General features: G+C 46.1%; 1 protein-coding gene across 3 annotated transcripts in view; it reads right to left on the bottom strand.

Moving 5' to 3' along the window:
- Positions 1-12,051, bottom strand: part of MITF (melanocyte inducing transcription factor) — a 169,268-nt gene extending 157,217 nt beyond the window's left edge. For all 3 annotated transcript variants that reach the window (XM_084634189.1, XM_084634190.1, XM_084634196.1), the window contains exon 1: positions 11,865-12,051. In XM_084634189.1, the coding sequence (XP_084490315.1) occupies positions 11,865-11,968 (104 nt within the window). In that variant the 5' untranslated portion in view covers positions 11,969-12,051. The remainder of the gene's footprint in view (positions 1-11,864) is intronic.
- Positions 12,052-13,122: the final 1,071 nt, after the last annotated feature.

The following is a 13,122-nucleotide window of genomic DNA, read 5'->3' as shown; positions in this document are numbered from 1 at the left end:
CTCCTTCTGTGCTACTTATTAACCCTGTAATTAAGTCTAATTCTGTGGAGTGATTGGTGATAAAGGGCCAAATTCCCCAGCATGCTCTGGCTGATGTGCATGATCAGAGCTGTGCAAAGTAGCCATAAAGACAACCTAAATAGCTGGTTAAACCAGATTTGTGGCTGCTTTGTGTCACCAGAGCATACTGTAAACCTGGCCCATGGATATTATGATACGCTTTACAAAACCGGGACCTGATCCTGCAATCCCTACTCAGGGAGCAGCCTCATTGACTTGAATGCAACTGCTCATGTGAGCAAGGATTATTTATGTGGAATATGGTTTGCAGGCTCAACCCTTTAAATTGTATCTTATAGTACCATACTGTCTTTGATACTCTTTTTTTCCCCCTGAAAGAGTTGTTTGTTTTTTCTCAGTGTTATTTTCCCAGCACAATGTATTACAGAATGCACTTACATGAACTCCTCTTTGTCCTCCATTGTCTAGTTATACTGTACAAACAAAATCTTCACGGGAATGGAGTTTTTTTTTAAAAAATCTTACTGTTAAAGGCTGTTAATTGCAGTATTAAAATATTAATGTGAACTCCTATGATAAACTTCTATTCTCCTTTATATGGTATTAAATGTAACAGTTATCACCTCACACATTTCTGTTGGTTCGTGCTTGAAGAAATAATTCTGTATGGCAGCAACACATTTCTGTCCCTCATCCTGCCAGCTCAATCTACAGAGTGGCTTCTAGTGAGGAGGGGGGGAAAAACCTATAGAGGGTTTCTGTATAATCAGTTATCAATGAAGACAAATACAAACTACTGGACTCGGGGTTGAATCTTTGGCAGAAAGATGGTTAGAAAGATGCAACTATGACAGAACAAGTTACAGTACAGATGTCATTTGTTCAATAAAATATGAACTAGAGGTAACACTTAAGCTATTAAAGACAGTTAGTGATAATATTAAAAGGCAGTTGGACTCCTGTGGCATCTAGCGATACACATGAGAATGTTTTATTACAAGGGTGGCCAACCTGAGCAGGAGCCAGAATTTACCAATGTGCATTGCCAAAGAGCCGCAGTAACACCACAGCAGCCCCCCCAGTCAGCTCCCCCCAACCTCACCCCAGTGTTTCCCACCCGCCAGCAGCACCGAATCCTCCATCCCTGCACCTCCTGCCTGCCGCAATCAGCAGTTCTGTGGTGTACAGGAGGATTGGGAGGGAAGGAGGAGCAAGGGTGTGGCAAACTCAGCGGAAGGGGCGGAGCCTTTGGGGGAAGGGGTGGAGCGGGGCATGGGGCTGGGGCAGAGCCAGGGGTTGAGCAGTGAGCACTCCCCCCCGGGCACACTGGAAAGTTGGCGTCTGTAGCTCCAGCCCCAAAGTTGGCCCCTATGCAAGGAGCTGCATATTAACTTCTGAAGAGATGCATGTGGCTCTGGAGCCACAGGTTGGCCACCCCTGTTCTATTAGTTCCTACACCTAGCAGTACTATTACGGTGAAAGGAACAAAGCTCATATTGATGATAAATACAGCTCCTTACAAGATATAGTGCCTTTCATCCTGAGAGATCCTAAAGCGTTCAGCAAAGGCGAGTTATTTATAAGCTCAGAATCTGATTCTCTCATGGAGTCCCAGAGACATCAGTAGGTTGTGGCTGTGGAGCCCTTTGCAGGGTTGGGGTCTGTGCACGTAAAATAAATCACTTCCCCACTGAATGAAGACATCTCTGGGTGGAGATCACTTCTCAACACTGGGGTGGGTCAAAAGGTGAAATTCTGGCCATGGATGCATGGGCAAAGCCCTACTATTCCAAAGACACCTTGGAATCTTTAATGCCATCACAGAGCAGACAGGCCGTTGGACTGTAGGGAGTTGTCTGAATGACACCTAACACAGTAAACTGCATAAAACTCATTTTATCTACCTCAAAAGGATAACAGGCTGAGCTGGCCCTGCCAGGATCCCTGTCTTTGATTCCAGGGAGCCTACATATTTCAAACCAGATGCTTAGATCAGTAACCCATAACCTTCTATGGATATATGCAAACCAAGCAATAGTATGCTATGAATACATATTAATGCAGAACTAAATGTTTTTGGTTTACTTGCATTGCTCCTATACTACAAATATAAAATGGAAGCCGTAACAGTATGCATGCAATTCATTACCCTGTAACTGTTCCGGTTTTACTGCATGGACCAGTGAGAAAAGTCCTTAGTCAAGTATAATAATAAATAATAATAATATAATGCAAGGAGACAGGTTTCCATGTAAAATTAACTCTGTTACAGCACCCAATCATGCAGCCTTATTATGACACAACTACTTCAGTCAGCATGAGTTTTAGTAAACAAAGATAATAGAATCAGGCCATTACTTTGCACGTTAAAACATCTGAGAATCTAAAATAGGAAAACCACCACCTATGGACAAAGTGCTGACAGAACTTGTATGGAGCTCCCTAATTTTCCTTCTAGCATTAAAATGTCAAACTGGTAATTAAAGATTGCCCTGAGTCAACACGCAAAGTAAGCGTTTTGGAATTAAAACAAAAACAAAACCTGAAAATGACTGGCTCATTTTTTGTTTGTTTTTTTAAATGTGAAAGGGGGGTTGCTTTGAAATGCAGAGACAAATGTAACATTTTCCAAAAATATTTATATTCAAACTGTCCTATTCAAAACCTATAGGTTTCTTTCTACATTATTCACACCCAGAGAGAAAGTATATTTTGAACAAAAATACTCTACAAATCTCTAACTTTTCCTATTAAAGATTTAATTACAGGGTGTGATAAGAAGTGACATTTACATGTCAAATAACATACCTGAAAGTCTCTATTAGTCTTCCCCTTCCCAGCATCTATTTGGATTCCAGTCAAGCAACAACAACATGAAATCGACTAGGTTCTTGCCAATTTCACAGCACCCAACAGGCTTCTGCCCAGAGTTTTGTCAGCGTACCTCTAATGCTGCCAAGGAAGCTTTAAGCAAAGCAGCACACTAGCGCTATCTGTGTGCATACTGCACAGGGCGTCAGTTTACGGTCAGTCACATTTAGAAGGTTTTGTTCACAACCCAAAGGGGAATGTTTGTTTTTTTAAAATGAAAACTTAGATTCTGCACAAGTTGTTAGTAACCTATGTTATTCAGGTTGCACAGTCAGGCACTCAAAAATTAGGAAATGTCAGGTTTACAGCGGCCTCCGCAACCGTAATTCTGCCCACTTGTGCATTGATCTTGGACACTAAATGATGCAAGGATCTGTGGGAAAAAAACAGTATGTGAACATTAATTAAAGACTATTTTTTCTTACATAATACATATACCCCGCCTGTTTCTCTTCCCCAGTAGCTCCTCTGGCAGCTGCCAGGTGTGGCAGGGGTGTCAGCCTGGTCTGAGAATATTTTGTCATTAATTTGGCAGGCTGTCTGAGAAATGCAAGTGAGAGAAATGAAATGGTGATCTTCAAAAGTTACGTCACAGTAAAAGCTGAACTGAATTTCATGGGATAAAGAAAAGGCACTTTTGTATCCCAAGGGTGTCCCCCATGCCGATCATCAAAGGGCTGCAGCAAACAATGAAGGTATTAGAACTTCGCAGAGAGGTCACAAGAACCTTTTACAATGGAAAATGTTACCTAAATAGAAGAGTCACCACCAGTTCCCTACATAGGAAATATTTTGGATAGTTTAGCTTTCCCCACATTTTCATATAAGAGCCATCCCAATTACAATCACTCACCTTTGTAAATCATTTTGAGATCTATTGAAGAAAAGCACTATATAAAGCTAGATATAGTATTATTATTCGGGTACATTTATTTCCACTGTGTTTTCAAAAAAATAAAGTCACTTTCAGGTACTGTAATCATCTGTGGCTAGGGTTCTCTCTGTCGTGAAGTGAATTTGAAGTGCAGAATAAACATCAGATAATTTTACTCACTCACAAAAATGTTATGGGGGGGATCTTCAAAGATATACTGCACTGGCCTAACTCTGCTCCCACTGAAATCAATGAGACCACAGTTACTCCAACGCTTAGTGCCTTTGAAAATTTTGCCCTACATGTTGTGTTTTACTTTACTTAAAAATATGCTAATGTTGATCTTCTAGAGAAGGAAAAACCTTTCAGAAACTGTTTTAAAATTTGTTTCTCTAAGATACATTTTTTTTTTTTATAACATTGAGACTCTGTTCCTGGATGTAAGCAAGCACATGTGACCTGTTCTAAATAAAGGATATTTTCCACTTCTTGCACAACTGGAACTGATATAAACAGTCTGAACAAACTGCACTGCAGAATTCAACGTGAATATAAAACCCTTGAATAAGATCCTTAAATAGCAGTAATCTGAAAAAAGAACAAACACAATATTGAAAATCGTAATGTAATCGAGTTTAAATCTAAATCACACTGCAAAATTAATTTACAAAATTAGATTTGATTATATGCATAATAAAGAACTTATAACAATCCAGTTTAGTTTCAGAATTAGTATTCTCTGCAAAAATATGTGCACCAAGGATTTTCCTCCCCCAATTAGATACTACCCTTGCTAATATACAGTGTTCTAAGAGTAGGAAAACTAATTTAACCAGTCAATCTCAAACTTTGAGAGCAGCACAAGAGGACATAAAAATAAGTGAAGATCTGAATGCTGGCTAGATCTGAGGTACTGATTTATATTAGTGAAATACATGTAGCTAACATATCTGTAGCACTGAATATCTGGAGTTATGATAATTTTATATAAATTGGTTAGTCTCTAAGGTGCCACAAGTACTCCTTTTCTTTATATAAACTTGGGTAATTCAATAAATTAAATCTCAACGTTATTACTGATAAAATAAGCATACGCTTCTTTTAAAAAATTACCATGCAAACAGAGTTTTTCTTAACTTTTTCCACTTAAAATACAAATTTCGTAACAGGATCATTCCTGGGATATTAAATTTAAGCTGAAAATCATCAGCAGTGCAGTAGCATAAACGGTAAAAAAAATTAGCTTCAAATTCTTGCTGAATGCAGGTTTTGTAAAACTGAAATTGTCAGCTACAATAGTTGACAATTTGCAGGCCTCCACTGTATCAAGCATATAAGCCAAATGGGTTTATATTCCTGGGTGGCAAAAGGAGAAGCAAATGGACCAACCCAACCAATTTTCACTGTTCCTAGCTCATCTGTATTAACAGTAAACTTAGTCCATCAAACAAAGTGAGCCAATTTAAATGAGCCTCCAGGTGAAAGCAAAGGGTCAAATCTGCCTTCAGTAGTGCATGTGTAATGCTCACTGAAAGGGTTTGCATATGTGCTAGGGAGGGCAGGATTTCATCTTACATTCTGCAGTCTAGTAATAAATAACATAAAGGTATTAAAAAGCCTTGTCATATTGATTTAGTCACATATCCCAGTTCTCTCTCACACCTAAAAATGACTATGCAAAAACTGGTGCCTGTAAGAACCGTTTAGTTTTCAAAGGCTTAAGAACATAAAAATGGCTATACTGGGTCAGACTAAATGTCCATCCAGCCCAGTATCCTGTCTGCCGACAGCGGTCAATGCCACGTGCCCCAGATGGAATGAACTTAACAGGTAATGATCTAGTGATCTCTCTCCTGCCATCCATCTCCACCCTCTGACAAACAGAGGCTAGGGACACTATTCCTTACCCATCCTGACTAATAGCCATTAATGGACTTAACTGGATAAATTCATGGAGGTTCTCTTTTAAACCCTGTTATAGTCCTAGCCTTCACAACCTCCTCAGGCAAGGAGTTCCACAGGTTGACTGTGCGCTAAGTGAAGAACTTCCTTTTATTTGTTTTAAACCTGCTGCCCATTAATTTCATTTGGTAGCCCGTAGTTCTTATATTATGGGAACAAGTAAATAACGATTTTTCCTTATTCACTTTCTCCACACCGCTCATGATTTTATATACCTCTATCATATCCCCCCTTAGTCTCCTCTTTTCCAATCTTAAACTCAACCACAACAAATTCCAGAGAATCCTTAAGCATGTCTAGCACTTCCCAGTCTGAGAGGCTAAATTCTCACGTGCCCCTTAGGACTTTAGGTTGGAATCACTGTATCTTAGCCCAGCATAGTATTTTCAGTCCTTGTTACTGGGCCTTTTTGCTGGACTTACATTTTTCATTGGCCTCTAGCATTCTACTGTGGCATGGCCTAGTACAGCATTTAGAGCAAAGAGATTTTATTAGAGGATCCCTTGCAGTTTTGGATTGGAACCTTGAATTATCAAATGGGAGTATGCATTAAAGAGAAGAAGAAGAAAACGGGAGACAGGTGAATTGGGTGGTAGATGCAGTAGAACAGAATTTGAAGGAGGGAGATCAATATTGCAAGTGTTGAGTTAAATTGGGCAATGAAGTTATGGGTGAGTCTTTCGGGGCAGGAGGCAGTTGGATTTTTTTTTTTTTTAAATATATCATGCTGGGTGGATTTCCCATGTGAGGTCAGGTCGATAATGGGGGTTGTTCTGCCTCATCACTCCAATGAGACTATAGAGAGAAAGTAATTCCCCTTTAGGCAGAAATGAGAGGCTGACTGGTTGGGTCAGTAGAGGATTTCCCTATCTTTGGGCAGGATTGATTTTGTCCATGTGAGTAAAGACAGGCAGTATTGCTTAGTGGACAGAGCAACAGACTGGGACTCCAGAGACCTGAGTTCTGCTCCTGGCTCTGCCATTGGCCTGCTGGGTGAGTGAGCAAATGACATCCCCCCTCTGTGCCTTGCTTCCACCTTCTGTAAAATGGGCATAATGATCATCTCCTTTGAAATCTACTGATGAAAAGCACTGTATTATTCTGTTTATGTCTGGAACTGGAGGGCACAAATGCCATGTACCCCTGACTGAGCTTCCTCTGATCTCACTTGTTGACGCTCCCAGTGTGCAAGGGGAGCTTCAGATTGCCTACAAGTTCAAAGTGTTCTGTGGCCCTCATGGCTAGTTTAAAAAAACAAAACAAACAAACAAACACACACATCACAACCCACAGAAGAAATTGAGTCTTGATAGTGGAGATTAGCAAGGAAAGGCAGCATGCCAGCACTGCTCAACCAAGTGGCCATATAGGCCCTTGTTCAACAAACCATCCACTGATGTTCATCATCATCTCATTATCACTCGATTCCTTAAATGCTTTTTGGGGTAAGGTTGTTGAGAAGAGAATGTAACTCCATGAACTTCAGGGCAGTTACTCCCGATTTACACTACTAATATGACCAAGGAAAGAGAATCAGACTCTTGATGTTCTCAGCTGTCCTCGATACCCACCAGTCAGGTTTCAGGCATGGGCAGAGCAGAGAACCAGCAGAGAGTCTCATTGGCCGATCTTCCCCAATTCATGGAAACAGGTCAGGTTCACTGGTTCTATCAGCATCCTTAGTTGCTATCATCCACCAGGTTTTACTAACCTGGCTGTGGCCCCTAGTTGGGCTGGACTTCAAGTCCAGCCGAGACTGGGGTCCCTGCCTCCGCTCAGCCTGCTGTGGGCTCTGCGTACTGCAGGAGTCCAGGGCTACACACTGGTGATACAGTGGTGTGTACAAGCTGGGCTAGCTGTGTCAATGTCAACAATATACATTCTCCCCCTGTCAGAAAGATCTCAAGAGGTTTAGGTAATTATTATTCCACCTGAGGGCTCTTTCTTGTTGGAGGGATGTGAGAGAGACACTGCAGGTTTCTATTCTGTCACCCTTGCTGCTCAATATGTACGTGAGGCTGCTGGGGAACACAGTGATGTGGTCCGGACTGCAGAACCACCATTATGATGTAATGACTCGATCTCTGTTTCTTTGGACACGGACAGGGCCCAGTGTTTGCATTCCAGGTGCACGACTCAGAGGAGGAAAGTACTTGTGCTCAGGTGACAACATGCTATCTGAAGCTCAATCCAGGTACATTGGAAACAATCCTGGTTGGTTTCAGGAAGCCACCGAGTATATGGTCATCATTCCTGAGTGGGTTTGCCCACTTAACCCCCACAGAGGTTCACAACATAGGGGTGCATTTAGATCCCAGAGGCCTAAAGCACTTTGTTTATCTGTGCCTGGGGGAGCAAAATGGGGTGGTGATAACCATTCATCTTGATTTAGGAGCTGGACCCTGCTCTCCTTGCTCTGAAGGCCTAACAGACTGGATTACTGGCCACATAATTGCTCAAGAAGACTGATCATACGTAAGGCTACGATTTAGTGACCTGCCCATGACTTTTACTGAAAATACTCATGACTAAATCTTAGCTGGGGGACAAGGAGGGCGCTGCTCTGGGGGATTTGGTGAGGGCGCCGAGGCCAGCCAGCAGCACCAGCCATGCCAAGGGCCACTCACCTGCCATTGCTCCTGCCACCCCGGGACCATTGCTCAGGGGGTCCCAGGGGCCAGCTGCACTAGCTGCTACTTGGGCAATCCTGGGGTAAGCCACACCACCCACTGCAGAAGTCACAGAAAGCCACAGAATCCATGTTTTCTGTGACATCCATTGTCAGATACAGAGCCCGACTCATAAGAAACTCAGTGCCCTGTAGGTTGCACTGGCTTCCAGGTGCAATTTAAGGTGTGAACACTGAACTTTGAAGCCCTATATTGTTTGGGTCCTAGCTACACGAGAAACACTTCTCTTCCCACGCACCACCATTACAGTGGGTCTAAAGTGCTCGCTCTACAGGTATCACTTCACTGCACAGTGATCTCTTCGCAGTTGGCTTAGCTCTGCGAAAGTAGCTATGCTACAAAATAACACAAGCTGCACAGAGTGGCTGAGTTAGCAGCTTAGGGTGTTAGGCTAACTCCAGCTTTAGCATGTACCTCTTGACAGGCAAGCCAACTTGAGTTAAAAGGATCACCACACTGAGCTAAGCAGTTTTGCATATGGACAGGGCAACACTTGAGTTATAACTCCAGTTAACTGTAATGAAAACAAGCCCCAAGCATCCCAAGATTTGAAATCCTGGGTGTTAGTGCCAGGGGTTTTTACAGGGCCTTCACTGGTCCAAAAGAGCGTGAATTTTTCTTAAGCCAGCAGGGCACAGTACAATATCTATCTATATACTTAAGACTTTTGTTTGAGGAATGGGGAACTTATTTATAGACTTACTAAAGATGGGAGGACTCTATTTAATATTTGTCGTATGCACCATGCACTATTTTAACTCCATACGTGTGCCCAGACACTGGCGTAGGGAGCATACTTAAAAAGTGAAAATAACTAAAACAAGATATGCTATCAACAAGCTTGGCTATAAATTAGATAGAATGTTTTTGCCATCTGTGTATCAGCGACCAAAATGAGCCACCCATCGTTCCACGGAGACTCATTCATCACCAGCATTACATCCATTGTGAGGAGGATGAAAGGTTTGCTGTTGACAAAGCACCCTGGAAGAAAGTCTGGAGAAGGAAAAAAAGACACTGCTGACAGAGTAAAACGTGCAGGGCCCACAAGGCACAGATGACTTGAAGTGCTAGATGCATTTGCTTTCTTTTTCCAGCAGTTCCCTAGAAGGAGCAAATGCCCTAACACAGTGTAAGAGGAGTAGAAATACGCTGAACAAGCTGGAGCCCGTCTAAACAACACAGCAGATCGAGATGACAATATAGCAGATAACTTTCGTAAACACCATTGCAAGAACTTCAATTGAAAACTTGTGAACAAATAGGTCATTCATTGATTTCAAGTAGCATGGGCCTGCTCCAAAATAAAAACAAAACAAAAAAAACCACAAGGCTTGCAACACCTGTTTTAATTTAGCATTGACTGGATCCCAAATTCTGTCCTGCACCTGTTTCCAGTGTAAAAAAGTGTGAAACAGTGTATTACCGTATAGCCAGTTTGTTCTGACTAGCTAGCATTTATCAAGCTAGCACGATGGCATAGAAATAGACGTTGCAGGTTTTGAAACAGCACAAGCAGCTATTCTCCCTCAGTGTTGTACGTGATCATTTATTTTACCTGACGGAAGTTTTCTCCCTCACTCTTCCACAGACTAATGCAATGTTATGTAGGTGATCCTATCAGAACACTCAAACGATCCAATTTATTCACTTGTTTGGAGCCCCGTCCACCCTGAATGAAAAGGGGCAGATTTCTCTCTCACTTTCTGTCTCCTATACCCTTTATGCACAGTCAAGCTTTAGTCTGGGCCTCTCCAAGAATGACAGCGATATCCTTTGGCCAAGGCTGGATAATGCCCAACAATACCCTTTATATAACACCACACCAGAACTTGGACCCTCCCTCTCCCCTAAACACATGCCAAACAACACTGCTATTATTACAGAAAACACTAACTAAATAGCTGCTTTTATGGTCCCAACAGCATAGGATGTTTCCTTTCAATATATTTTGTTTAACATTTACAAACGGGCTGATTCAGCAATACAGAATACAAACAGCAGCCACATGGCAGCCTGATTATTCCCTCAGTAACATTTTGCAATCAGTGACATGGTTTAAACACCAGCAAACCACCACCACCATCCCAAAACAAACAGCCTCCTCAGAGTGTGACACCCCCTGGCTTCACCAGCCCGCCTCGCCCCTAAATTAGCAGGCTGCCGTTTGCAACATTTCCCCTGCTTTGACAGTGTCCCACGCTGGGAGTCAGTGACAGCCTACGCATTCAAGCCCCGAGCTCCAGTGCGCCCAAACGGGGACAGGCCCTGCAGCTTCGGGGCACAAGCAACACCACAATGGCACTGCCAGGGGAGGGGCAGCCTTTCCCCATTCCTATCTGGGCCAAGGGGGAGGGGAGGTGTCTCTCCTAGAGGCATGGGAGAAGGGAAAAGAGAAGGGCAGATTAAGGAGAGGAGGAATAAAAGAGGAACAGAGGGAAAGGTAGAAGAGAAGGGGCCTGAGAAAGGGCAGGGTGCAGGAGGAAAGGGGGAATGGAAAGGGGGCAAAGGGAGAAGGGCAGGGGGATGAACACAGGCAGGGAGGAGAGAGAGGGAATGGGGCAAGGGGGAATGGAAAGAGAGCAAAGGAAGAAGGGCAGGGGCAGAGAGAGGGAATGGGGCAGGGGAAGAGAGAGAGAGAGAAGGAAAGATAGAGAGGGAATGGAAAGGGGACAGAGGGAGAAGGGCAGAGAGATGAACACAGGCAGGGAGCAGAGAGAGGGAATGGGGCAGGAGGAGCGGGGGCAGGAGAAGAGAGAGAGAAGGGCAGAAGGGGGAGGGATAGTTGGAAGGGGGAGGGATAGCTCAGTGGTTTGACCATTGGCCTGCTAAACCCAGGGTTGTGAGTTCAATCCTTGAGGGAACCATTTAGGGATCTGGGGCAAAAATTGGGGATTGGTCCTGCTTTGAGCAGGGAGTTGGACTAGATGACCTCCTGAGGTCCCTTCCAACCCTGATATTCTATGATTCTATGATAGAAGGAGAAAGGGGAATGGGGGGGGGGGGCAGGGGGATGAACAGGAGCAAGGGGAGAAGGGCAGAGAGGGGGAATAGAAAGAAAACAGAGAGGGGGAAAGGGTGGCAGGGGGATGAGCAGAAAGGGAGAATGGGCAGGAGGCAGAGGAGGGAACACGGGCAGGGGGGTGAACACCAGCAAGGGGAGAAGGACAGAGAGGGGAAATGGAAAGGGGGCAGAGTGATGAGCATAAGCAGAAGGAGAAGGGCAGAGAGGGGGAAGGGAAAAGGGGCAGAGGGATGAACACGGGCAGAGAGGGGGAATGGAAAGGTGGCAAGGGGATGAACACGGGCAGAAAGGGGGAATGGAAAGGGGGCAGGGGGATGAACACGGGCAGGTGGGAGAGAGGGGGAATGAAAAGCGGGCAGGGGAAGAAGGGAGGGAGGGGCACGGCGCTGCCCCGGCAGTGCCCCCCACCACCCTCACCCACCTGCTTTTCAGGGGCTGGCTCTTCAGCTCATAGTAGGTCTTGGGCTCCTCGTGAAACTCCTCGCCGACCTCGAAGTCCGCCACGATCCCCGACTCCGCCTGCATCGTCCCCGGCTCCGGCAGCCAGCGAGCAGCGCAACCTTCCCCCGGCGCTGCCCGGCGGCGCGTGCGAGTGCGCGGCCTGCCCCTGCCCCTGCCGCCGCTCGCCGCCGCCGCCCCCGGCCCACGCCCACCCCCCCCCCCCGGCCTGGGACTTGTAGTCCGCCACGGGGCCGGGCTGCCCGCCTCCGCCCGGCCGGCGCGGGGCCCTGCGCACTACAACTCCCGCCAGGCCCGGCAGGAGGAAGCGGCCGGCGGGCGGCGAGCAGGGTGCGGAGCCCTTCGCCCAGCGCCAGGGCTGCCCCCCCCCCACGCCGCGCCCTCCAGGGCGGTCTCCTCACCCCCGGCTGCAAGGGGCCAGCCCCCGCCTCCCAGCCGGGATCCCAGCCAGGGCCGCTGGAGGGCGGCGGCGGCGGCGGGGGGTAATTGGGACGCCCCCCCCCCCCCAAAAAAAACCGCCTGTGCGGTCTGTGCAAATCCAGTGACGGGGCGGGCCCCAGAGAGCCCGGGGGGCTGGGCCCCCAGTTTCTCTCATCAGGCCCCAGGGTCACCTGTTCCAGTAGCCAAGGCGTTGCCGGCGTTTGGTTTGGGGGGGGGTCCCCCGGAAAAGAGCCGTGGGGGTGGGGGGGGTCATTGCTTCACCGGCGGCGACGTGGTGAGGCGGGAGGCGAGGATGCTGCAAAGCCAAACAGGGAGGAGGAGGCCGCAAGGCCTAGGGTCTTGAGTTTCAAGTTGCCCAGGTCGTGGGGCCGGCGCCTGGCCTGTTGACTGCACCTTCTGGTGTGGTGTAGAGGTTACATCCTGGGGAGGGGGGGTCCTCCTTTAGCGGGGGGGGGGGGGTGAAACCACAAATGAGTTCCCTGCCTCATCCCCGGGGGGAAGCGCCGATCGGGTGCCATCGCTGATTCTGGCTCCTAGGCCCGGTGCGCGACAGCCAGGCTAATGCCCAAGCGCCGGGGGGGGGTGTATTTTAACGCTTGTTAAGTGTTTTTTCAAATATTTTATCTGGATGTTTAGGCAAGGAAGTACCGCATCTCACACTGAGATTACGAAGGGGATAACAAAAATAAAGGCAAAATCCCTGTGTCGGGGCATACCTGGTTAGCGAGCTTAGCGAGAGTTCTTGACCCCCCGTAAAGCATTGTTTTGCAGTACAACGT

This window comes from Lepidochelys olivacea (assembly GCF_965140295.1).
Source record: "Lepidochelys olivacea isolate rLepOli2 genome assembly, chromosome: 7".
In the NCBI taxonomy this organism is placed as follows: domain Eukaryota; kingdom Metazoa; phylum Chordata; order Testudines; family Cheloniidae; genus Lepidochelys; species Lepidochelys olivacea.
The sequence above is the reverse complement of the archived record's forward strand: the minus strand, read 5'-3'. Positions and strand labels throughout refer to the sequence as shown.